The 21,950-nt window shown below is 46.3% G+C and overlaps 2 protein-coding genes across 6 annotated transcripts; one reads left to right on the top strand and one right to left on the bottom strand.

Annotated features, from left to right (window-relative positions):
• Window positions 1-776: 776 nt before the first annotated feature.
• Window positions 777-8,460, bottom strand: LOC103006968 (60S ribosomal protein L17-like). Of its 4 annotated transcripts, XM_057536047.1 has the most exons (4): window positions 8,291-8,415; window positions 3,936-4,155; window positions 2,059-2,096; window positions 777-1,708 (listed from the first exon to the last, which is right to left on the bottom strand). In XM_057536047.1, the coding sequence occupies exon 4, from the start codon at window positions 1,346-1,348 to the stop codon at window positions 794-796; it is 555 nt and encodes a 184-aa protein (XP_057392030.1). In that variant the 5' UTR covers window positions 1,349-1,708; window positions 2,059-2,096; window positions 3,936-4,155; window positions 8,291-8,415; the 3' UTR covers window positions 777-793. The 4 variants fall into 4 exon arrangements, 3 of the variants coding, with proteins under 3 accessions (XP_057392030.1, XP_057392028.1, XP_057392027.1); XM_057536045.1 differs by lacking the exon at window positions 2,059-2,096 and having other exon boundaries at window positions 8,388-8,460; XM_057536044.1 differs by lacking the exon at window positions 2,059-2,096.
• A 297-nt stretch (window positions 8,461-8,757) lies between these two features.
• MSL1 (MSL complex subunit 1) lies at window positions 8,758-21,006 on the top strand. Of its 2 annotated transcripts, XM_007177585.2 has the most exons (9): window positions 8,758-9,896; window positions 12,432-12,655; window positions 13,721-14,103; window positions 16,005-16,052; window positions 16,505-16,569; window positions 17,216-17,283; window positions 17,687-17,811; window positions 17,953-18,025; window positions 18,426-21,006. In XM_007177585.2, the coding sequence occupies exons 1-9, from the start codon at window positions 9,129-9,131 to the stop codon at window positions 18,514-18,516; spliced, it is 1,845 nt and encodes a 614-aa protein (XP_007177647.1). In that variant the 5' UTR covers window positions 8,758-9,128; the 3' UTR covers window positions 18,517-21,006. The 2 variants fall into 2 exon arrangements, with proteins under 2 accessions (XP_007177647.1, XP_007177648.1); XM_007177586.2 differs by lacking the exon at window positions 16,005-16,052.
• Window positions 21,007-21,950: the final 944 nt, after the last annotated feature.

Below are 21,950 nucleotides of genomic sequence, written 5' to 3'. Positions count from 1 at the left end.
ACCGCGATGAAGAGTGGCCCCCACTCGCTGCAACTGGAGAAAGCCCTCACACAGAAACGAAGACCCAACACGGCCAAAAATAAAAATAATAAATAAATAATAAATTTTTAAAAAATTTAAAGAACTTGGGTGGTATTCGGGGATCTCAGAGAGTTCTGCCAGCATCATGAAGAACTCTAGGGGAAATGGAGTAGAGGGAGCCAACTTTGCAGCTCGGGATTAAAACTCTACCCAACTCCACCTCCAAAGCAGTTTTCTTTTTTTCCTAATTAATTAAATTAAATTAATTTATTTATTTATTTTGGGGTGTGTTGGGTCTTCATTGCTGTGCGGGGGCTTTCTCTAGTTGGGGTGAGCGGGGGCTACTCTTTGTTGCAGTGCACGGGCTTCTCACCGTGGTGGCTTCTCTTTTTGCAGAGCACGGGCTCTAGGCACACGGGCTTCAGTAGTTGTGGCACGCAGGCTCACACAGGCTCAGTGGTTGTGGCGCACGGGCTTAGTTGCTCTGCGGCATGTGGGATCTTCCTGGACCAGGGCTCGAACCCGTGTCCCCTGCATTGGCAGGCGGATTCTTAACCACTGAGCCACCAGGGAAACCCCCAAAGCAGTGTTTTTAATGATATCCTTCCTCTTGAATTTGCCTCATCTTTTTTTTTTTTTTTTTTTTTTTTGCAAAACAGCATGTTTATGAAAACTCATTTGATCCATTTTGTGATGACACTTGAAATAGATTTACTAATTAAGACAACCAACACTCTGCTTTTACTTTTATTTGCATTTATTTTTTGCAGCTTTATTCCCAGGCCATAAGTTTTTGTTTCTTCAGCTTCTTCTGGGATATCTTTTTCTTCTGGGCAACCTCCTCTTCTGGTTTAGGAGCAATCTGTTCTTTTTCAGTAAGGATCATCTCAATGTGGCAGGGAGAGCTCATGTATGGGTTGATCCGACCATGAGCTCTGTAAGTCCTGCGCCGCATCTTGGGGGCTTTGTTCACCTGGATATGCTCAATGACCAGGGAATCTACATCTAAGCCCTTAAGTTCAGCATTACTCTCTGCATTTTTGAGCATGTGCAGTAAAAATTCAGCACTCTTTTTGGGCCACCGACCCCGCGTCCAGCCCCACTGTTTGGCCTGGGCACACCTACCAACTCCACCATTGTAAGGACGGAATGGCACACATTGCTTCTTTAAAGTGACATCCTTCAGATACTTGGTGGCTTTTCGGATATGCATACCCTTAATGGCCTGGGCAGTTTCACGAGTGTTCTTAAAGTGAACACCAAGATTTGAACCTCTTGACTTGCATGATTTTGTGGGGTTTTCTGGGTCAAGTGAATAGCGAACCATTTTTAGAGGTCACCTCAGGCCGCTTACCGCAAAAGCTGCCTCCTCTTTTAATTGTATTATCCTTAAAGTTATTAACCAGGGAGTTACGGTTTTGAAATCATTTTAAGCAGAGGCAGTCACGTTCCCCTATTGTACTCCAGTCCTCAGTCAACTTTCCTCTCCTCCCCAGGCTGCGGCTCCACATTCACCCTGAAGGGGGCACTTTTGTTCAGTCGTTAGTTGGTGCCAGCGAAAAAGGACCCCAAGAAGGAAATATAACAATTGGTCACGTGTTGGGGGTGGGGTCCTCGCAGAGGTTGCTGGGCCAGGGAAGGGAGGTCCACGTGGAGTGGGCGGAACTCGCTGAAAGTTTTGGCGGGGCTGGCAAAACGAGAAAAATAGCCGAATTTGAGTTGTGATTTTATTTAAAAAAAAAAAAAAAAGAAAGGCAGCAGGGAGGGTGTGTCCTGCGGAGAGGCCCCCGCGGAGGGGAGAAGGGGAGCGGCACACGAGCATCCTGCTCGCGGAGGCCTGGAACGCAGAACAGGGTTTTTGCCAGAAAGCTCTGAGCCGGGGCAGGGCTTCAGAGCCGGAAACCTTTGTGGCTCCACGCTGGTTCCCCATCCCCCATCCTCCCAAAAAAGGGAAAGGTGGCCTCTCCACCCGTGGTCTCATTTTGGTGCCATGTGGAGCTGGGTTAATGGCCAGCCACGCAACCCGTCTTTATTTACCTTTCCAAGAGCCTCAGGAAGCCGCCCAGATGAGTACTCTGTCTCCGGGAAGAAGCCAAAACAAGTCTCTTTTTACTATACCTAGTTCGGCCCCACTCTTAGTAGGAAAACACAGCTTCATACGGTCTTAAAGATGATCTATTTCTATTTTCTTTTTGGTCTGGGGAAACCAAGACCCAGACTGTTAAAAGGGCTTGCTACATGCTCTTTCCACACTATAGGCATTCCCTTCAAAGAATGTAGGTCATAGAAACAGAATTCTGTCATTCCAAAAAGTCTTAGAGGAATGGTGAAAGTGTTGGCTTCAACTACATCCATACACTTAGCCAGAGGGCAAATGGGAATGGTCATTATCCCATTAGGGATGAAACAGAGATTTGATTAGGGACTTGATTTATGGGTCCTATGGTTTTCCTAAGGCTCCTTCTCAGCCAGTAGGTCCACTTTCTCCCTCTTGTCCTTTACTCTTTGATATCTCACGTCCTTAGATATGTCCTAGTTCAGGGATTATCACAGTTTAGAACCTAATGGTTTGGAAGCAAAAATTCTCTTCCCTTTTTAGAGAGTTTCTCTTCCCAGGTTTCAGTTTTCTGGTGGTCTATCCACCTCATCCTGTGAATTGAGATCAAGAAGATCAGACCTCAAATCCAAAATTCCAGCCTTTTCGCTTTGGGGGAGAAAAGCATGTTTACTTAGCCTGGAGCAGTGAAATCCTAGACTCTGGATTTCAGAACTGTAAAGTTTTCAGGAAAAAAAATTGTGGGGGACTGATGTAAGCTTTTTATTTTGCCAAGTAAGGACATTAAAAAACTACCCACCACCGATTGCTGGGTACTATCACTATCATTTCACGAAAGTACATTTTAACATACACAAAATAGGAAGTATGTGATCTCTGAGTAAATGACAGTATTAAGCCACCCTGCATTAATTTACATGGGTGCATTTATTTGTAGACTTTTAAATGATGGCCATTCTTGGACTTCCCTGGTGGCGCAGTGGTTGAGAATCCGCCTGCCAATGCAGGGGACACGGGTTTGAGCCCTGGTCCGGGAAGATCCCACATACTGCGGAGCAACTAAGCCCGTGAGCTACAGCTACTGAGCCTGCGTGACACAACTACTGAAGCCCGTGCGCCTAGAGCCCGAGCTCTGCAACAAGAGAAGCCACCACAATGAGAAGCCTGCGCGCCGCAACGAAGAGTAGCCCCCGCTCGCAGCAACTAGAGAAAGCCCGCGTGCAGCAACGAAGACCCAGCAACGAAGACCCAATGCAGCCAAAAAAAAAAAAAGAGAAAAATGATGGCCATTCTGACTGGTGTGAGGTGGTACCTCATTGTAGTTTTGATTTGCATTTCTGTATTAAGCTAAGCTAAGTTTGTGTGTGTGTGTGTGTGTGTGTGTGTGTGTGTGTGTTGTTTTTTTATTTATTTATTTATTTTTGGCCACGCCCAGAGGCATGAGGGATCTCAGTTCCCTGACCAGGGATTGAATCCTTCCCCCCTGCATTGGAAGCGCGGAGTCTTAACCATTGGACCGCCAGGGAAGTCCCACTAAGTATTTTTAAGTAGTTGAAAATCTAAAATAATATTTCATGAAACATGAGAACATATGAAATTTAAACTTCAGTGTTCCTAAATAAAATTTTATAAAATGGTGGGAATGTGATCGCTGGTTGCAGCCTCACCCCAGAGCCTTTGCTTTCAAACAATGAGTCTGCCACCTGTCATTCCCTCTAAATCCCCGTACCACTGGTACCTTAGATTAACCACTCATCATCAGCCACCACTCATTCATTTACACATTGTCTTTTGTGCTACGGTGGCAGAGTTGAATAGTGCAAGAGACTCCACGGCTGTCAAAGCCTAAAATACTTACTATGTGGCTCTTGAAGAATAGGTCCTGGTATAGACTCCAGAGCAGTGTTTTTCAAATTTGAGGTGCATCAGAATCATCTGGAGGGCTTGTTAAAACACAGACTGCTTGAGTCCCACTGCAGAGTTTCTGATTCATTAGGTCTAGAGTGGGGCCTGAGAATGTGCATTTCTAACAAGTTCCCAGCTGATGCCGGTGATGCCAGTCCAGGACCACACTTTGTCTAGTGAGGAAGAAAACATATGCAATTTGTTCATGGAATTGCCATCTGCCTGACCTTAGAACTATCTTGACCACAAAGTCCTCCTTCTCCCTCACTCTCTCCTCACACTTTCTGTCGATCAAGAAATTCTGCAAATTACTAATAATGTGATAACTACACTCTCAAGCCTTAGATTAACCATTCATCATCTCTCACCTGGACTAACAGCCTGCAAGCTGGCCTCCTGCCTTCGGTGCAAAGATATACTGAAGTTAGCTTTCAAAAACACAAATCTGGGGGCTTCCCTGGTGGCGCAGTGGTTGAGAATCTGCCTGCTAATGCAGGGGACACGGGTTCGAGCCCTGGTCTGGGAAGATCCCACATGCCACGGAGCAGCTGGGCCCGTGAGCCACAACTACTGAGCCTGCGCTTCTGGAGCCTGTGCCCCGCAGCGGGAGGGGCCGCGATGGTGAAAGGCCCGCGCACCGCGATGAAGAGCGGTCCCCGCACCGCGATGAAGAGTGGCCCCCACTTGCCGCAACTAGAGAAAGCCCTCGCACGAACCGAAGACCCAACACAGCCAAAAATAAATAAATAAATAAATAAATAAAGTAGCTATACAATTAAAAAAAAAAAAAACACACAAATCTGATCATTCCACACTTTGGTGGAAATCCTTCGATGTTTCACCTTGGCTGATAAATTAGTTGTCCCTCAGTATCCGAGGGGGATTGGTTCCAAGACCCTGCTCAGGATACCAAAATCCTCAAATGCTCAAGTCCCTTATATAAAATGGCGTATATTTGCATATAGCTGACGCACATCCTCTAAATCATCTCTAGTTTACTTATAGTAACTAACACAATGTAAATGCTATGTAAATCATTGTCGGGCTTGCGGCAAATTCAAGTTTTCCTTCTTGGAACTTTCTGGAATTTTTTTTCCTGAATATTTTCTTTTTTTTTTTAATGGTCAGCTTTTTTTTTTTTTTTTTTTTTTAATTTATTTTTGGCTGTGTTGGGTCTTCGTTTCTGTGCGAGGGCTTTCTCTAGTTGCGGCAAGCAGGGGCCACTCTTCATCGCGGTGTGCGGGCCTCTCACTATTGCAGCCTCTCTTGTTGCAGAGCACAGGCTCCAGAACGCAGGCTCAGTAGTTGTGGCTCACGGGTCTAGTTGCTCCGCGGCATGTGGGATCTTCCCGGAACAGGGCTCGAACCCATGTCCCCTGCATTGGCAGGCAGATTCTCAACCACTGCACCACCAGGGAAGCCCCAATGGTCAGCTTTTTAAATTAAATTTATTTATTTATTTATTTATTTTTGGCTGCGTTGGGTCTTCGTTGCTGCGCGCAGGCTTTCTCTAGTTGCGGCGAGCGGGGGCTACTCTTTGTTGCGGTGCGCAGTCTTCTCATTGCGGTGGCTTCTCTTGTGGCAGAGCATGGGCTCTAGGCGCACGGGCTTCAGTAGTTGTGGCACGCGGGCTCAGTAGTTGTGGCTCGTGGGCTTAGTTGCTCCGCGGCGTGTGGGATCTTCCCGGACCAGGGCTCGAACCTGTGTCCCCTGCATTGGCAGGTGGATTCTTAACCACTGCGCCACCAGGGAAGTCCCTTCCTGAATATTTTCAATTTGCAGTTGGTTGAATCTGCAGATGTGGAACCTGCGCATATGGAGGGTCGACTGTATCCATGTCTTAACTGGGCCTTCAGACCTTAACAATCTGGTCTCAACACACCTTGCTTGCTTTATCCCCTGTACTTCCCAGTATCCAAGCTAAAGTCCAGCCAACTTCTCCTATTTACTCCAACACATCCTTTTATCCCATGCCTAGGCAATGTTCTCACCTCTGTCTGAAATGTCCTCCTATGGCCTCAAACTTTAAGACCCACTTCAGTTGTCACTTCCTCAATTCCCTCCAGATAGTATGTTCTATCTTCTCTGTGCTTCTAGACAACTTTATTTTCCCCTAGGTTTCACTAATTTTTACACTCTGTTAATGTTATAAGACTGTCACTCTCAACCAAGCTAAAGGTCAAGGGTACATGCTTTCTCTTAATATAAACAGCTCATTTACTCATTCAATGAATATTTATTAACTGCTACTCTGTGCCAGGTATGGTTCTAGGGGCTAAGGATACAGCAGTGAACAAAACACAAAGCTCACATTCTAGTGTGAGAGGACAATAAACAAGGTCAATTACATCTTAGATGGTAATAAGTATACGAAAAATATAAAGCAGGAAAGGCAAGGGAGGGTATTTGGAAGAGGTTGTGCGTTTACACAGGGTAGCCAGAGAAGAAGGCATGATGAAAAGATGATATTTAGTAAAGAGCTGAAGGAAATGAGAGAGGAAGGTACGTGACTATCTGAAGAGTGACCCAGGTGGAGGGAACAGCAAGTGAAAGGACCTGAGCAGACACATGTTGGGTGTGTTTGAAGGACAGCAAAGAGGCAAGTGTGGCAGGAGGGGAGTGAGTAAGGGGGAGAGTAGTAGGAGCCAAAGTCAGAGAGCAGTCCCGGGGGCCAGATCCTACAAGCCACAATGACGATTTTGCTTTTACTCCAAGTAAGATGGGAAGTCATGAGAGGGTTCTGAGCAGAGAAAGAACATGTTCTGCCTCATATCTTATCAGAATCACTATGGCTGCTGTGTTGAGAACAGACTTAAGTGGGGGAAGGTAAAGCTTGAAACTGAGGGACTAATTACAAGGTTACTGCAATAAAAAAGTGAGATACGATTATGGCACAGATTATGACTCAAGGTGCAAGTTGTGGAGATGCTGCAAAGGTGTGTGATTTTGTATATATATATATTGAAGGGCAATGGGATTGAAGACTGATTGGATGTGGAGTGAGAGAGAAAGAGAGGAAGGCTGTAGAAGAAGCAGGATTTGGGTGAGGGAAATTCAGGAGTGTGATTTTAGAGGTACGCTTGAAATGCCTGTTACACATCCAAGTGGATATGTCTCCTAGGCAGCTGAATATATGATTTTGGAGTGAGGGGATGATCCCAGAAGATATAAATTTAGGAGTTGCCAGTGTAGAGATGGTATTGAAAGTCTCGACACTGAAAAAGATCACCACTATTCTATATGCCTCCTGCCACACACCTCCTTCACTGGTATCCCTAACTCCAGTACTCCCCTTGCAGATCTGAGGCCATACAGTCTGGCAGAAGAGGGTTGGGGCTCCCTTGGTTTCTTAGCATATTCGCACCCATTTATTTAAAATTTCCAGTGCTCTGTGTTTTGGGGAGGTTTTCACATTAGGCCAAAGAATGTTAGTCATCTCCATCTCCACACAGACTAGAAAAAAAAAAAAAATCCCACCTCAACACAAAAGAAAAACAATCAATTAAAACTATTTAAAAGTTTTTCCAGGAGAAATTCTGTGAGGACTTGTTAGCTAAAGTTGCCTGTAAGTTAAGACAGACAGACACACAAGATGAACACTGAAGAGAGAGGACAAAGTGCTCAGCATAGGAGAATACCCTAAAGTATTCCTATTCCCGGTAAAGGTAAAGGTCCCTTCCGAGACTTCCTTTGCCTCAATCCTTCATGAACCCCCAGAAGATGCTAGAAGCGACTTAAGAAGGCTGGGGAGATGGCCGTTGGGAAAGAACTGTCGGTAGTAGGCAATACTTCATTCCAGGGAGGTGGTGGCAACCACTCCCTAGGCAGCAGACATCATGGATTTTCCTCCCTCGGGGAACCAGAGGTCCCCTCCGTTTCTGGCCTGGATCCCTTAGAGACAAAGAACTGCATTCTCTCCCATACCAGTGTGGGGCTGCTGGGGAGTGCTGGGGGTGGAGGGTTAGAATTCTATGCCCAGGAAACACCCATAGGCTCAAACAGGAGCCTGCATCCTGACTGGTCCAGGAGGCGTGCGGGGCCGCTGGGCCCCTCCGGCGAGGGCCAGGCTGGTTGCCAAGGTGCCCGGGGAAGGGGTAGTCCAGCGCAGGCAGGGTACGCGGACCGCTCGGTACACTTCCACGGAGGGCGCCTCTGCCTCCCGAAGACCCCTTCCTTTCTTTCAACTCCATTCTCTCACGCTCCTCTCTCCCGAGGAGCCTCCGCATTCGCCTTCTACCCGTCATGGCCCCAGCCCTTTCTTCACTCCTCCTGACCCTCCCCCGGCTCGCCCCTCCTCCGGCAGCCCACCTTCACCCCGCCGCTCCGCGGGCTCCTCGGTCCTCGCCCCTCATCCCCGGCCTCCCCTCGCCGGCCCCCCGCGCCCGGGGCCCCCGCGGCCCCTTACCCGCCCTCCTAGAGGCGGCGGCGGCCCCTTTCACAATAGCGCGGCCCGCCTCCCTCCTCTCAGCTCCCGGTTCGCTCCCGCTCGCTTCCCTCCCGGCGCATGCGCCCTCCGGTCGGCGGCGGCTGCGGCTGTGGCGGCTCCGAGCGGCTCCGTTTTTTTTAAAGGGAAATGCTGAGGCGCTGGGGGTGACTGTGGGGGAGGGGGACCCCGAGCCCGGAGACCCCCGGGGGAGGCGACAGACCCCCTCCCGGAGTAGGAGGGCTTTGGGCGGACCCATCCCTCCCACCCCCTCCTGAGGAGGAGGGGGGGGAAAATGGAGGCTCGGGGCGGCTGAGGAGAGCTCCGGGGCGGGGGGCCGGGGCGGGGAAGGGGGGGTGTGGGGTGGGGAGACGAGGCGGGCCCGGCCGGGCCAGGGGGGGCCGAAGCGAGCTCCGGGGATGAGCTCGGGGGCGGCTGGGTGCGAACTCCTGCCTCTGAGGCGAAGGCGGCGGCGGCGGCAGCAGAGGCGGCGGCGAGGCCCCCATGGGCCGGCGGCGGGCCTCAGCCGCGGCCTCCACTTCTCCGCACGCCGGCGGGATGGCGCCCGGGCCCCGGAGGAGCCGCGCTAGCCAAGGCCTGCTGCCGCGCTGCTGAGGCGAGCCCGCCAAACTCCCCTCCCCCTCCTCCGTCCTCGACCCCCCGCACCTCACCCCTTCCCCACCCCCTCCTCCGTTTCGGTCCCCGGCGCTGCTCCGGACCACTATGACCATGAGATCCGCAGTGTTCAAGGCGGCCGCGGCCCCTGCCGGCGGCAACCCTGAGCAGCGACTGGACTACGAGCGAGCTGCGGCGCTGGGCGGGCCCGAGGACGAGCCCGGGGCGGCCGAAGCCCACTTCCTCCCCCGGCACCGTAAGCTCAAGGAGCCGGGGCCTCCGCTGGCCTCCTCCCAGGGCGGGAGCCCTGCGCCCTCCCCGGCCGGCTGCGGCGGCAAGGGCCGGGGCTTGTTACTCCCGGCCGGGGCGGCCCCCGGGCAGCAGGAAGAGAGCTGGGGCGGCTCGGTGCCCTTGCCCTGTCCGCCCCCGGCCACCAAACAAGCTGGCATTGGGGGGGAGCCAGCGGCAGCCGGAGCCGGCTGCAGTCCCCGACCCAAGTATCAGGCGGTGCTGCCCATTCAGACGGGCTCTCTCGTGGCGGCGGCCAAAGAGCCTACGCCCTGGGCTGGGGACAAGGGTGGGGCGGCTCCCCCAGGTGCCACCGCCTCGGACCCGGCGGGACCCCCACCACTACCTCTGCCCGGGCCGCCACCCCTCGCGCCCACCGCCGCCGCCGGGACCCTGGCGGCCAGCGAGGGCCGATGGAAGAGTACGAGGAAGAGCCCTCTCGGGGGTGGCGGCGGCTCGGGAGCCTCCAGTCAGGCCGCCTGCCTCAAACAGATCCTTCTGCTGCAATTGGACCTCATCGAACAGCAGCAGCAGCAGCTGCAGGCCAAGGAGAAGGAGATCGAGGAGCTGAAGTCAGAGAGAGACACGGTACGGGAGGGGTTAATCTGCGTTCGGGACGAGGAGCGAGTTGTGCGCATGCTCGGGGGAAGGGGGCTGTAGGAGGTTAAGGTATCCCTGGGTTAGGGGTAAGGAGGTTGGCCACCGGCGAAGGAGTCTTCTCAGTTGCCGGGTCCTTGGGAGCCAGGCCCACAGACACGTTGGGTTGGAGGGAGGGGTTAAAGGGCAACCTCCCAGGGGGAGGGGGAGGGGAGGTTTCAGGTGCCAAAGGGTTAATTTAAAATGACAGCCCCAGACGTGTGGGAAAGACGTTTAGAGTGGGAAAAGACCTGATTTGTGAGGGGTTGAAAAATGAAAAGGTGGGATACATATGTGGTGGCTTTATGGAAGGGGTTAACTTGAAGAGCTTTGCGTTAGAAATGCATTCTGGAGGAGAGGGCCATAGCAGCTGTTGCTCTAAGCACTGCTGTAGCATCTTTAGACAGAGTAGTAGGTCTTTTAATGGGCAGAGGGGTCGAGGTGATTCACAGTGGAACCCTATTACAGCTTTTTAAAATGATATTAAGAGAATCATCACCTTTGATTTCAGACAGTTTTTAATACGAATCTGAGTTATAAAACATGACCTGCTAACCAGCTCCCTTGTATAAGCATGGTGTTTAGAGGCTGGAAGGTTTTTAAGGCATCAGGGGAAATTAAGCTTATTAAATGTATTAAGTAGACCAAAATTTTTTCCCCTGTATTAGAATCTTAAGGTAGTAGGGAAGTCATTTATTATTTCTTTGTACTTCTGAGGAGCACGACTATATAGGGTTGTTTTTACTGCAGCAGTAGCTAAGGGCACCTTATGTGTTAAAACATATTCCTCCAGATATCAGGAAAGCTGTGGTGGTGGGATATTACTGTGCTAGCATACCTTACAGCTGCCTAAAAATAAACATGGTTTCTACAATTGTTGTGTTCAGGCTGCAGCAGTCTCTCTCTCTCTTCCTCTCTCTCTCTTCCTCCCTCTCTCTCTCTCTCTCCCCCTCTCCCTCTCTCTCTCCCCCTCTCCCTCTCCCTCTCCCTCTCTGGCGTTGTGTGCGCCAAGGGCTGAGCAGGAGAGCAGAGGGCTGTTCATTTTGTTTGCTTTCCAAATGAATCTCTCCAGGCAGCGACTGTTTTATTGGAGAATGCATTCTGCAAGGTGGAATGGGAGCTGGGGCCGGTCTCATTAAATTATCTCATGGTGTTGATTTGTGGAAGTTACTCAACATGGAGGTGGCACTGCTCAGCTACTGTACTGCAGTCTAGGGGTGTGATGGTACTGTAATTACAACACATCGTGTCCTTATTTGGGGGCGGGGGGAGGCGGGAAGAGAACGACCAGTGAAGGAGAAGAAGTCAAGGAAATGTCACCCACAAACCGTGTTTAAGTAATGTTAAGGCTGTGAATCAAAACAGGAGATGAAATGAGAATGTGGCTGACAGGGGGGCTCTCTGCTGATTGTGGAGGTTTCTGTTCAGTTCCTGAGGTAATGGCCCCTTTGCAGACTTTCCTAGGCAGGAAAAGCGGGGTGAGTTAAGGATAGAGTGTCAGTCTGAACTTGGCATTCATTGCCTCTGTTGTGTATTGCAGTTTTAGCGATGCTTAAGCTTGTTTCTCTTATTCCAGTTGTTGTTTGGCCTCTCATGAAATCTATGCAGCTAAGTGGATGTAATGAAGTCAACATTAATATCACTGTCTAACCCAAATAAAATTGTTATTATAGGGTATAAGTAGCACATTTGGCATCTTTTCTCAGAACATTTTAAAGTGAACTTTTCAATGATAATAGACTTACATTTTCTGTTTGATTATGTGGTCCTCCCTTTAACTAGAATTAAAAGACTTTGTTTTCAATATTCAGACAAATAGGTATAATTTTTTTGTTATCTCAAATGCAAAGCAATATGTATATTTGATGATTGATGGGATTTATGGGTACTTGTTCTTTTATAATTCTTCCAAATTGAGTGTTCATTGTTTAGGTGGCACCTCCCCACCCCCACCCCACCCGCCTTCAAATAACACTGCAATCCCTAGTGGCACTGTGATTGTGTGAGCTTTTAATTCCTTCTCAATGTACTGTGTGGACTTTGTCCTTGTGTATAGTGTTTTGGAGTGGAAGTAGAGAGGATAGTGTTTGGAGAACCTTAGGGCCTCCTAAAAGAACATTAAGGTTAATTCTGGAAACTCCCAAACTGACTTGGAGCCACATGGTTAGCAGTAGCAGAGACCATGCCATTTAAAAGGCATGTTGTGGCCCCTCCCAGTGAAGAGGATTTTCTTTCAGAAGAATGAACTACAAATTCCCCCATGCCCCTCCCCAACTAGGTTAGCCCCTAAAATTAAGCAGTGTACCTTGTCTTCTCTATTGTGTTTAAGAAAATCTATTCAGATTAATGTCTGCCTGTTAAAAATAAGTTGAATTGCTATGGTTCATGGAAAGAGGCAGAAGACCATACTGATTCGCAAATGGGGCTAAGCACCTGTGTTTAATTTTTTTGTTTTTTAAGTCTGCATTTTGCCACTGTCTCTTTTAGCTCCTTGCTCGGATTGAACGTATGGAAAGGCGGATGCAGCTGGTAAAGAAGGATAACGAGAAGGAAAGGCACAAGCTGTTTCAGGGCTATGAAACTGAAGAGAGAGAGGAAACGGAGCTATCTGAGAAAATTAAACTGGAGTGCCAGCCGGAGCTTTCCGAGACATCCCAGACTCTGCCTCCCAAGCCTTTCTCCTGTGGGCGGAGTGGAAAGGGACACAAAAGGTGTGCTGATAACTTTATTACACTGTCTGGACATGAGGTTACTTGTTTCCGGTGACTGAGAGTAAGGGATTAGGACTTATGAATTTGTTTTGATAGAACTATGTCTTGAATCATGAGGTCTTCTGTGCTGAGAAACTGTCTTGAAACATTCTTGCGCAGACTATGTAAGTCTGTTAGGAACATTTTGGTCACAGTAGTAACTACAGAATGCAGAGTACATCATAAAGAGAGTGGGCAACAAATGTGACAGCTGAGTTTCTTAAAGAAAACTATAGCCCTTCACTTCAAGTTAGGAAGTGTTAAATTCCTTCATTGCATCAGGCACTGGTAGACATTAAAATGTAAGCTCTAAGTGTCCTTGGACTCAAAGAGATTAGTCTAGCTATAAGGATGGCATAAGTTTTGAAAACTCAGAATTCAACTGCAATAAAATATGCAGATAGACAACAGTGATACAAACTATTCAGAGATTAAAGATTATTGTGCGTTAGAATAGTGAAACTTTAAGGAGGAGATGGATCTTGAAAAAGAAGTATAGAATTTAGATTGGTAAAAAGGAGAGGAGTTGGCATTCTAGAATGTGTGTGTGTGTGTGTGTGTGTGTGTGTGTGTGTGTAGACTGGTGGGAGAAAGAGAGTCAGAAGATGGCAAAAAAAAAAGAAATAGAGATTGTAATTAACATGGTATAGGATTGGGGGGGTAGGAATAAGAGACTGGTCTCTGGTTGACAGGAATGAAACAGGCCACAAAGTAGAGGCCTCTAATGTTAGCTAAAGGATCTTGAATAAAATAGGAACCTTTTTAGATTTAGTAGGCAGTAGGATACTAGTAGAGGTTTTAAGCATGGAAACTCACTTGTTCAACAAACATTTACTAAGGGCCTATTATATATACTGTTAAGCGTGAGGCTGTTCCTGCTCATGACAGCCAAATGAACCCAGATATTTAGATACTTGAATACTGATTATTTTGAAGCAAGCTAGTTCTCTTGCCCCAAAATGTAATCAAATCAGATTTTATTCAAGAGTCAATAAATTCTATAATGTTTTCTTCCCTATCTAATAGGAAATCCCCATTTGGAAGTACAGAAAGAAAGATTCCTGTTAAAAAGCTGGCTCCTGAATTTTCAAAAGTCAAAACAAAAACTCCTAAGCACTCTCCTGTTAAAGAGGAACCCTGTGGTTCCTTATCTGAAACTGTTTGTAAACGTGAATTGAGGAGCCAAGAAACTCCAGAAAAGCCCCGGTCTTCAGTGGACACCCCGCCAAGACTCTCGACTCCCCAGAAGGGACCCAGCACCCATCCCAAGGAGAAAGCCTTCTCAAGTGAGATAGAAGATTTGCCGTACCTTTCCACCACAGAAATGTATTTGTGTCGTTGGCACCAGCCTCCCCCATCACCGTTACCATTACGGGAATCCTCTCCAAAGAAGGAGGAGACTGTAGCAAGTAAGGCATAGAGAACACTTGCTCTTATACCCTAGTGGTGGCGGTCAAGCTAACAAGTGTGAAAATGCCTTTGGCATTTTTAAAAAAGTGCAATCAATAAAGCAGAGTTCTGTCAAGAATGAGTAAGTTAACAGCCAGAGACAGACACTGTGCAGGCATTGCAAATAGATGGAATTACAGCAAAATGTGCTCAATGTATTTGCCTGCTTACAACACTGGGAGATGTGTTTGCCAGTAAGTTGCTCATCACAAGAGCACCAGACTTGGGGGTGTAATCTCCGGCAACTTGCATGCCCTCTGAAAGAAGGGTTTTCTGTGCTGTGAAGTGCATAGAACTTATACTTTGCCATGCACGACTGTTCCTGCAATTGATATTGTGTGAAACCTGGGAGGGTGGTCTTTGGGTGTTCTCAGGGGCCAATGGTAATTTTTGGGTTGGGGAGCCAGCTTGGGGTGGGGAATTTCACCTGGGCCTCCGCTCTTTAACTATATAAACATTTATCTGTATCTCTATGTCCCGGTCTGGGGGGCAGGAGGAATCTGCCAAAGACCAACAGTCTTACTTTATCTTACGATACTTCACAAAGGTTCTAAATGTGAAGAGTTTACTTGGATTGCAGTAGCCCATTGGTTGTTCATATATTTAAATAAAATGGTCTACAAACTATTTTTCAAACAATAAGGACTATCTTGGGATATCTGAGCTGCTTGGGATGGGTGTGGGGTATGGGACCTTGGTCTTCATTCCCTTTTTTTTCTTCATGGCTTCCACACAGAGATGCTCCCCTATCTCCTACATCAACCAGTAACTGGAATGTGCCTTCAATCGTGTAATGTTAGTCTGTGACAGTCACAGCGGGTGCTCCGGGGTGATGGTGGGGAAGCCTTGGATAGAGTCACAGCCCTGAGTTTCTAACGCTGTGTCTTGCCCTAGTAGGGATGGGGATGGGAATCCATTCCAGTAAGACAAGAGCATTCTCCAGGCTTTGTTTGGCTGTTCTGGTGACAAAATTAAGTGGGGAAGATAGATTACTCTTCTTAATTATCTAAAATTCATTAGGCCTTACACTTGAGTACATGAGATAGACCAGGACCCTGATCTAGGTTCAGGTTTTTTGTTGGTTCAGTCAGTTGAACAGGTTCATCCTTAATGGTTAACCTTCTTGCTGCCATGGCAATGCTGTGTAACAAGAGAAACCGTGAAGCAATTTCCCATCCGGGATTGGGAAATGGCTTAGTCCGGAGCTGTTCTGTGTGACTGGCTGTTTTTGAAAACCCTTTCTGCCCTAGTACAGAAAATTCCGAACACCTCTAATATTGTGGGCCTAGCAGTACAGAAAGAGTCTGATGGGGGGAATCCCAGTCCTTTGAGGACCCTGAGTTGTGAATAAACGTGTGAATCCTTATTCTTGACGCCCCTATCTCAAGAGGAAGTCTCAATGGCTTGTTTTAAGGAAGCCAAAGTCTTTGTGCATGTTGTTCAGGCTGGACCAGCAAGGTAGTTTGTTTGGAGGGAGGAGGGAGCTGTTTAAGAAGACTACATATGTAAGTTTTGAGAACACTGATCTTTTATTTGAAAACTAGGGTCAACTTTTACTCACCTGCCATGTTCTGAGTTTAAGGTTTGATATCCTTGGCCATCAACTGTTGCAGGGAAACCACCCTAAATAATGAAGAAAAGAAGTCGTCTCAGTGTAAAAAAAAAAGTGGTGGGCTTATTTTCTTTTCTTTTGTCTGTTGTTCCCTCTTCCCCTCCCCCAGAGAGAAATTCTCAAAAGAACAACTCAAAAAACCAAAATGGCTTCCTAGTGAGAACTTCAGTGATGGTCCTTTCCTCCATTTTGGGTATGGGCTTTTTTTCTTTTTACACTGAGGTGATTCTTCTTTCCTGCATTATTTAGGGTGTCTGATGCCATCAAGTGTTGCAGGAGAAACTTCAGTCTTGGCTGGTGAGTAGAATAGGAATTGTGCTGGCTGGGCCTGGGGTGGGGGTTGGTGGGATGGTGGATGGTTGGGAGCTGCATTCCCCATCAGTTGGATGGGGGAGAGTGAGATTCCTTGGTGTATGATTACACTATAGACTTCAAAATGACTACCAATTTCAGTTGTTTTTCAGGAACTGCAATAGCATCCATTATGTGAATTGTCAGGTATTGGTTTAGGGTTTTTTGTGATCCTGTGTTTGGCAGACTGCAATGGCATTTTAGGTTCTTTTAATACCATAGCAAGGACACTGAATATGGCTTCAGGTGAGGCCATAGAATGGATTCCTATCACTTGGTAACTTTGTCTTATCTGGGAGAGATCTCTTGTCCTAGTGAATAGTAGGTTGTGTGACCTTGGATTTAAGGGTGGTTCCACCCCTCCTCCCTTTCTTTTTCTTTTTCTTTTTTCTTTCCAGTTCCTTCTTGGAGGGACCACTCAGTAGAGCCTCTAAGGGACCCAAATCCTTCAGACCTTTTGGAGGTAGGTACCTAAGACCTGTCAGTAGAAGGGAGTGAGAGACAGATAGAAATGGGGCTGTTACTTGAATATGTCATCGTAACTGTATGGATGGGTTAAATAGAACTTTGAAGCAAGAAGGTAACTTGAGAGATTATCTAGTCCAACTCCTTTGTTGTATAGATGAGAAAACTGAGGTCCAGAGTGGCTAAGTGATTTATTAAAAAATAAATAACTAGGGAATGTTCAAAACAAAGCTCGATTTCATGCTAAGTAGAAAAGTTAGCGTGTACCACTCAGCAACAGAATTATATGTTCCAACCTCATTTGACTCTTAAAAGTTTGATACTTACTTTAAACTCAGACTCTTATAAAGTATAGAGGTAGGGAGGGTTTGTGGCAGTCTCAAGGGTTGTTTCAGTTTGATGTGACTTTCACCTTGGAAAATTATAGCAATGATTTTGGAATATGGAGATTCTACAGGGTAGGGGTGGGGAAAGGAGTATGTGTTTTGTTGATTTTGTTACCAGGAGGTTCCTATGATATCCATAGAACTCACAGACTCAGGTGGGACCTGAAGGTGAAAGATTTTACATTCCTGGAAGCTGGAAATGAGTATACACGTGTCACACGGTGATAAGTAGCTTATCAGCTGCTATTCTTTACACAGAACCTGGATGACAGTGTGTTTTCGAAGCGGCATGCAAAACTGGAGCTGGATGAGAAGAGAAGGAAAAGGTGAGGCTAGAGATGTCCATTCTGCGGACAACTGAGCCCTTATAGGACCCTGACCTCTCTTATCTATGCTGATGGGAGCTCTGGAGCTCTTAATACTTTTAAATTACTAGCTTCCCAATTGGTTGAGTATCAGAGTTTGAAGTGGTGGTTGTTATACACGTTTGGCCTCTTTTTCTTCTGGGGAACACCAACGCATGATCTAGACTGCCAGACCTACACAGCTCTTCCCTAACCAAGCAGGCAGTTCTCTTTACCCCCCTACCCCGCCCCAACCCCCACCCCCCCATCTAGAAGACTCAGCAAAGATCTCCCTAGCATCTGGATTGTGTGAGTTGCCTTTATAGAGCTGGTTTTCAGTAATGTTGGGTTTGTTTGTTTTGTTTGTCTGGTTTGTTTTTCCCAGATGGGATATTCAGAGGATCAGGGAACAAAGAATTTTACAGCGACTGCAGCTCAGAATGTATAAAAAGAAAGGAATTCAGGAATCTGAGCCCGAGGTTACCTCATTTTTCCCTGAGCCAGATGATGGTAAGTTTTGTTTATCTAAAAGAGTACAAGGCTCCAGGATACAACTTGCTCTGAATGAATGCAGTATTTTGGAACAGGTATAGTTGCTAGACATTTTCCATCTGTGTCACTAACAAGGTTCCATTTGGCTTTCTTCCGTAGTTGAAAGTTTGATGATTACCCCCTTCTTGCCTGTTGTAGCATTTGGACGACCATTACCAAAACTAACTCCACAGTAAGTATAAAGTTTTTTTCCCCTCATCTCTCAGGTAGTCTGCGCTTCACCTCCCTTCCAGACTTCATGAAAGCCTAGATATAAGGTGGAATAGCTGGCTTAGGGATAGCCATGGCTCTTTGACAGAAGTGAGGCTGCCTGGGCCACTAGTTTTTGCAGTGATAAGATTCCCAAGCCAGGAATTAGGAGGATTGCTTTTTGAATTAGAAATAGATTATTCAATCACTTTAATAGCACACCGTTGCTCTGGCTTTGAGGCAGGAAAGACACTCTAAACTTGGGACTTGGGAGTCAGGGCTAGGAGTGGTAAAGGGCATAGTGTCTTTTTTTGAGTTAGTCTCATGTCCATACTGAGTTTCTTCTAGTCTTGCAGGTTGATTTCCGTATCCTTTTTTGCCAGGAATTTTGAGCTGCCCTGGTTGGATGAGCGTAGCCGATGCAGGTTGGAGATCCAGAAGAAGCAAACACCTCATCGGACATGTAGGAAATAGCTGTGCTGGCAAGAACCTTCTGTCTTCAGATAGTTGTAGCATGCCATTCCCAGAGAGTGGCAGAGACCTGTATATGTGACCGATGTCCTCATGTATGTTATCATTCGCTGGTAATGCCCTTCCATACTCCCCTGATCTTGGTTTTGTTTTCATCACTCTGATTTCACAAATACTCTTTCACTGGGCTAATTGTGAATTATGGAGGGTGATTGGGATTTCTTTTCCCTTTTTGGGGAAATGAACTCTCAAGCTAAATCTATAGGATGGCAGATTTGGAAGCTTCAGGGGTCTGCTTCTCTACATTTGCCTATGTTAAAAGGGTAAAAGGGCTCTCTTCATTAGACTTTTGGAAGATGAAGCAACCCCTGCCTTTCGAGCTGTGCCTGCATGGCACTCGTCTTGCCCTGGTATACCCTTCCTTATAGTGTGAGTATAATGGTTTTTACCCCAAAACAAAACAAAACAAAAAACCTCACCATGAGCTTAAGGACCGGATGAGGAATAACAAGTGACGTGATGAAGCAAGTCATCTTCACAGGGTAGAAAAGAGATTGGAGAGTTGGTAGATAAATATCTGAAAAGACAGTTCTCTTAAAACTATCCTGTGATATAGCCATGTGGGAAGGGATGTTTGGCTGTGATTATTTTCTTAGTTAATGGGTAACTGAATTTCTTCTCCCACCCCTCAAAGAATAAAATCTTCTGAAAAGAGAATGAGGATGGTAAGTTTGGGACCAGTTATGGCTCTAAACAAAAGCCGTTGGTGTTTGGGGATGGCATGCCAGATCCTGTATAGATGTCTTTGTGTCACATCACTTCTCCAGTATTCCTTAGTTGGGTTTTATCCTTTTAGCTGAGCTCTTGGTGGTGGGATAGAGATTTAGGGAGGGTGGGGGTGTGTGTGGAAATATGTGCTTCCTTTGGCTGGCAAATGTCTACATCTTGAAACAAACAGATGTACCTAATGAGCTTCTCCGTTCATTTTGTAAAAATAGATTTGTATGTGTACCATCTTAGTTCCCCCCTCCCCCCAACCCCCCACCCCACCCCCATTTTGTTAAAAGAATTTCAGGACAGCGCTCCAGGCCACTTTGGTCTCAGTGTAAGATCCCTGTAACTATCTGGAAGGAAAATAGAGCCAAGACCTCTGGTCTTAAATATATAGGAATTGCCTTTCTTTAGTCTTCAGGACTATTGTATGAAAACAAGTAGGGGTCTAATCTCCTAGAAGGTAGGGGCTTTTATCCTTGAAGACAATATGTCCCCAGATTATTAGCACTTTTAGAGGAGAAGCCAAGGTATGTAGGGTGTGTGGCCGGCCCATCAGTGGAGCATGAGAGAATGGGATACCACTGTGGGAAGGGAAGAAAAAAGTTCCTCAGGGGCCTCCCACTGCTAAAGCTTTTTGTGAGATGTTGATCTGTGCTCCCCGAGTTTGACTTTTAAAGGAATTACTCCGGCAGCACATGTAGTATTCTTGGATGATCTTGCTGCTCTTATTTCTCCTTTGTGTGTGTGTGTGTGTGTGTGTGTGTGTGTGTGTGTGTGACTATGGGTTTTCATTTGTAACTCCATCTGCTTAGGAGAGTGGGCTCTCCACAAGGGAACCTGCTGTGAACTTCATTGCAGCAAGAATGTAGAGAGAAATAGGACTTATTTCACTAGGGGCTCTCATCTCACACCTTAAGGAGAGGAAGGAGATTTCTAGAAAAACTGGGCCAGATTTTCTTCGTTCTCCATCATTTTAATATGGCAAGCTGTTTGGCTTTCCTACTCTGACCTATGTTATGTTCCTTTATAATGTGCCCAAGAAGAAAAAGACCAGTCAGTGTCTCTTTTATTCCTTGATTCCTCTCAGTTTCTTCTTGATTTTCAGCATTTGTCAGATTCCTAATTTGGATATGCATTAGCAAATTTAGCCTTTATGTTTGTGCCTATCCAGCAGACTCCCCAGATTTTGAACTTGAGTTAGACTAAGAGGAATCCATGGGTGCTATCTGGCCAGACTTAAGTGGATTCTATTTCCTTGGTTCTCCCTCTACCTAGGACCTCTTATTTTATTGTCCCCTCTTCTAGATCAGTTCTCCTTTGATTTGGATATGTTGAAGTTTTGTTGAGAAGGAGGTTGGAGAGTAGATTAGCAAAGTTCCAAGAGCAAAATTACAGTGTGTTGAAGTGTGGGGGGAAAATTAGTCTTATTTTTTCCCTACATGGGATACAACACTGTGAAATTCAATCTTCAACTGAAGGACCTGCAATTCTCCTAAAACACAGTTCTTTGTTTCTTTCCTTAACAAAGTTTAAGCTAGTGTTAATAAATTAAAAAGAGAAATTGCTTGTCTGTCCACTTCAGCTTTGTTTTATGCCCATTTCATATTGTTGTCTGTGTTGTAATTCATACTTTTGATACCATTTCTGATGTGTAAAATTGGTTGTCTTGTAAATATCTTATAAAGCGTTCAATTGTAAATAAACTATTGTGGCTGTTAATTTTGAACTTCTGCTTCAATTTATTAGATTTATTGGGAAGCATTAAACAATTCTGCTTGTATATTTTAAAAGACTAGGAAAAGATATCCATTTTCACAAAATAGAAAAACACCATTTTCCCTTTTATATGAGATATCAACTTCCATTTGTGTATGAACACAATGTATGTTTCATCCCTCTTTGTCCTGTGTTCTTCCTTACACATAATTGGCAACTTTAAAAACAAGAGATGATAGGATACTTGGTGCCTGGTGTCTAAATTAGTAAAACCTCAGTTGGAAAGACCTTAGAGGTCTTCTAGTCTGACTCCAATACATGATTTCCCTTTGACAACATTCCAGACAAATGAAGTCCAGCTTCTCCTTTTTTTTTTTTTTTTAAATTTTATTTATTTATTTATTTATTTATTTATTTATGGCTGTGTTGGGTCTTCGTTTCTGTGTGAGGGCTTTCTCTAGTTGCGGCAAGTGGGGGCCACTCTTCATCGTGGTGCGCGGGCCTCTCACTATCGTGGCCTCTCCCGTTGCGGAGCACAGGCTCCAGACGCGCAGGCTCAGTAGTTGTGGCTCATGGGTCTAGTTGCTCCGCGGCATGTGGGATCTTCCCAGAACAGGGCTCGAACCCGTGTCCCCTGCATTGGCAGGCAGATTCTCAACCACTGCGCCACCAGGGAAGCCCCAGCTTCTCCTTTAACACTTTGTTTTCTCCTATACATTTTTTTCTAAATGTTAGAAAATTCTTCCTCGTTGACAAAATCTAACTTCTTGTAACTCGAGCCCACTGGTTCTTACTTTGCCTTCCAGGGTTATGAAAAAATATCAATTCCTCCTTTCCTCATAGTCCCTCAAATAGTTAAAGTTTGCTGTGGCAATCCCAATCTTCATGGTTAACATTCAGAGATTTTACAATTGTTCCTCAAAAGAAAGGATCTTGAATGTTTCAGT

The sequence above is a fragment of the Balaenoptera acutorostrata genome, chromosome 20, assembly GCF_949987535.1.
Source record: "Balaenoptera acutorostrata chromosome 20, mBalAcu1.1, whole genome shotgun sequence".
In the NCBI taxonomy this organism is placed as follows: Eukaryota; Metazoa; Chordata; class Mammalia; order Artiodactyla; family Balaenopteridae; genus Balaenoptera; species Balaenoptera acutorostrata.
This window is presented reverse-complemented; position numbering and strand designations above follow the sequence as displayed.